The sequence below is a fragment of the Hipposideros armiger genome, unplaced genomic scaffold (genome assembly GCF_001890085.2).
Source record: "Hipposideros armiger isolate ML-2016 unplaced genomic scaffold, ASM189008v1 scaffold_2546, whole genome shotgun sequence".
NCBI lineage: Eukaryota > Metazoa > Chordata > Mammalia > Chiroptera > Hipposideridae > Hipposideros > Hipposideros armiger.
The window spans coordinates 8,665-12,138 of NW_017733867.1; the positions used below are offsets into that span (position 1 = coordinate 8,665).

A 3,474-nucleotide genomic window follows, 5' to 3' on the forward strand; every position below is an offset into this window, starting at 1 on the left:
ATGGGGGCAAAGGGAAACACCGCAGCCCAGATGGCCCAGGTATGTGCCTAATGCCATTTCTGGGCACCGGTAAATGCCATTAATTTGTCAGTTGAGCTGGTCCTCCACGTTGCAAATCCCAAACGACTTGGTCCTGACAGATAATTCTTGTTAGTGTTGCAGGGGTGTGGGCAGAGAGTTGCCAGGGAAACATGTTAGCCCTATGCAAGCACCTTGGGGTTTGCACCTCTGATCAGTTAGGGATGGAGTCACGCCCTCTAGTCAGGGGAATGAGTCATTTCACCACCCCCGGTAATGGCTTGGACACAAGTTTATGAGTAGATACAAAGGCATAAAGTTCAGGTTGACTTGGTGGTAGTCTTTGGGTATTGTCAACTGCTTTTCAATTGTTAGGAATCTTATTTAATTTTTCTCATTTAACTGAAAATCTCTTCAGTGGTATTTTAATTGTTTGTTGTTCAGTATCTAACACCCCAAAACTTAGTCTGTAAGATGAAGATTGACTCTGGGTGCATCAGGTGGTACTTCTGTCCCACTTGGCCCTGCTGGGTCACTGGCATAGGGTCTGGGGCCTCTTCCGCATAGGTGGCCTCCTCCACATGCTGCCTCGTCCTCTAGGCCTCCCACATGGTGTCTCTTTGGCAGGGCAGCCTGGGCTTTCTCACAGCACAGTATCCACCTTCCAAGAGGACACGCTTGAATGTGCTTATCCAGCCTCTGCTTCTCAGGCTTGCTAATGCCCCACTGGCTGAAGCCAGGCAGGTAGCCAATCCCAGAGTCAGCCCCAAGAGGGGCTGCACAAGGGGGTGAAGACAGAAGGCATGGCTCATCAGGGCCCCATGACTGATTTTTCAGATTTTGTGGTGTGACCCCATGGTGCGAGCTGGGGTCACTCATGATCCAAGAAAGGCCTGTATCGCTTGTCTGGGCCTTGGTGCTGACAGTTGGCTGGGGCCACCGTTCCATAAGTATCTCTCCCCATGAGGTGTTGCTCTCCAGGGCTTTTACACACCCTCTACAGGATAGCTTGGACTTCCTTACACCGTGGTTGCTGGGGCATAAGAGAGCAAATGGGGAGCTGCTAGTCCTTTTAAGGCCCAGGCCTGGAACAGTGTCACATTTACTGCATTGTGTTGGTCAGAGCAAGTCACAAGGCCAGCCTGGACACAAGGATGGAGGTTGGACCTTTCGACATCAGGACTGCCCTGTGTTTACAGAGAGGGGAGGCCGGGTTGGCAGCCTTATTTTCAGGCAGACTACAAGTAGGGAACACCCAGAACCTGGGTTTGCCAAGGGGCATTTTGTTGCCAGTGCTGGCAGGGCTCTGACTCCCTGCAGGAATGGTGTTACAGGGTGAGGGTAGCTTTCAAGATACTTTTTGTCTTTAATTGGATGAATCTTTTCAGTCTAGTGAGGATCTGTACAGTTCTTAGGCTAAGTTTATTGTTGTATCCATTTCCTGAAATCAGAGCATACTGAAGTTGTGTATTTTCATTCTGTTTTTGACTTCAGGCACTTTCTTTAAGTAAAAGCGGCAGAGAAGGTGAAGATGTCCACCATGGTTTCCATTTGCTTCTCACCGAAGTTAACAGGACTGGTACGAAGTACTTGCTTAGAACTGCCAATCGGCTCTTTGGAGAAAAGTCTTATGATTTCAACTCAGTAAGTCATAATTGCTGTTGTTCACTAAGAAAGTAAAGGCAGTGAGGAGGAGGGATCATGTGGAACAGCGAGAGTTGTGGGCTACGAATTCACACAGATGGGCATGAACTCAGGTCTGCTAACCTCATGCACTTCCTTTAACTGTCTTTCAGTTTTGTCCTATGTAAAAATAGCCTTATAACAACTACTGTCCAAATTTTTGTGAAGCATAAGTGAATCACTGAAAGAAAAAAAAAAAACCAAGCATGGAGCATAGCACAATGCAAGATGAATTGGCTAAAACAAAGAAATACTCAAATGAATATTTGCAATAATTGTTTTCTACATATTGGTAAATTTTTTTGTGTGCGTTGTGAGACATAGTCAATGTTTTACACATGTAAATATTTTTATTGTTTTTTCCAATGCAAAATTTTAAAAAAGATTTATTTGTCTAAGTATACTGGTTCTCTTTATTTACAATGCTTTCATGATTTTTTTCATTTTTCATAAGCTACTCGAGTAATATGTGAGTACAGTAATACCTTGGTTTGCGAGCATAATTTGTTCTGGAAACAAACTACTTGTATTGCAAGACATTGCTCATTTACCAAGTTAAAATGTATTAGAAATGTTTGCTTGTCTTGTGGAACACTTACAAACCAAGTTTCTCGCAATCCAAGGTTTTACTGTATATTCTTTTTAAATAAAAATGCAAAAAAGCAGACAAAGGAAGAGTCCTCCTCACAACCTCTTTTCCATACTGTATCGCTTGTTTCCCCAGTATAAGAACTTTTATAGATTTGATATGTATCCCCCTGTACATACAGTAATTTGTTTTGTGGCATTTCTTCCTACATAACTTCATTTTACCAAGTATATTCTTCTGAAATTTGTTTCTTTCTACCTAAAGACGTAAATTTTTTGCCTCTTGGTATATGTGGAACTACTTTACTCTTTAGCTGTTACCTGGTATTCTTTTTCTATATTTCATATTTTTTTCCTTTTTGTTATCTGGTATTCTTAAGTATGGATATACCATAACCATTCCTCCACTCATGGGCATTTAGGTTGTATCCAATATGAGCCATACAGACAGTGAACACTCTTGTATGTTTGGTACTCCAAGGTAGACTTGTAGAAGAGAGGAAGGGAGGGACGTTTTAAGTGAATATTAGTGCATACTGCAAAATTGCTGTCCAAAATGCTGTAGCCACACCACAGTGTGATTTTTTTTTTATCCAACTTGCTTTTTTATTTTTATCAGTCTTAGCCACTTCGTAGGTTGTTACCATCTTTTTAAAAGCCTTAGATATGAAGAAAAACAAAACTTCCAATAAACTCAAAGGGTCCCAAGATCATGTGAAATTATGAAAATAGATTAAGGGATATAGCCAAATACAAATAAAAGAAGTAAATATACTGACAAAAACATAAACATAGAGGGGATAAATAAAAATTGTAGCGATTTTAGAATGTGTTCAAACATAAGCAACCATGAACTTAAAATGGACTGGTATAAACATAGCTTGGTATATATGAAGCACATCATAACCACAAACCAAAAATCTATTACAGATATATGAGCAATAAAAGATAGTAATCGAAACATACTATAGAAGGTCATCTACACAGAAGACAGCAAGAGAATAAGAAAGGAATAGAGAAGAACTACAAAACAATCAGAAAGCAATAAATGGCAGTAACTACATACCTATGAATAATTACTTTAATTGTAAGTGGACTAAATGCTTCAATCAAAAGACATAGGGTGGCTGAATGCATAAAAAAATAAAACCCAGGGCCGGCCGACTGGCGCGATGGTTAAGAACT

General features: G+C 40.8%; 1 protein-coding gene across 1 annotated transcript in view; it reads left to right on the forward strand.

Moving 5' to 3' along the window:
* The window catches only part of HMSD (histocompatibility minor serpin domain containing), a 7,814-nt gene continuing 4,340 nt past the window's right edge, over nucleotides 1–3,474 (forward strand). The window contains exons 1-2 of the mRNA XM_019634988.1: nucleotides 1–39; nucleotides 1,513–1,662. Coding sequence (XP_019490533.1) covers nucleotides 1–39; nucleotides 1,513–1,662 — 189 coding nt within the window. The remainder of the gene's footprint in view (nucleotides 40–1,512; nucleotides 1,663–3,474) is intronic.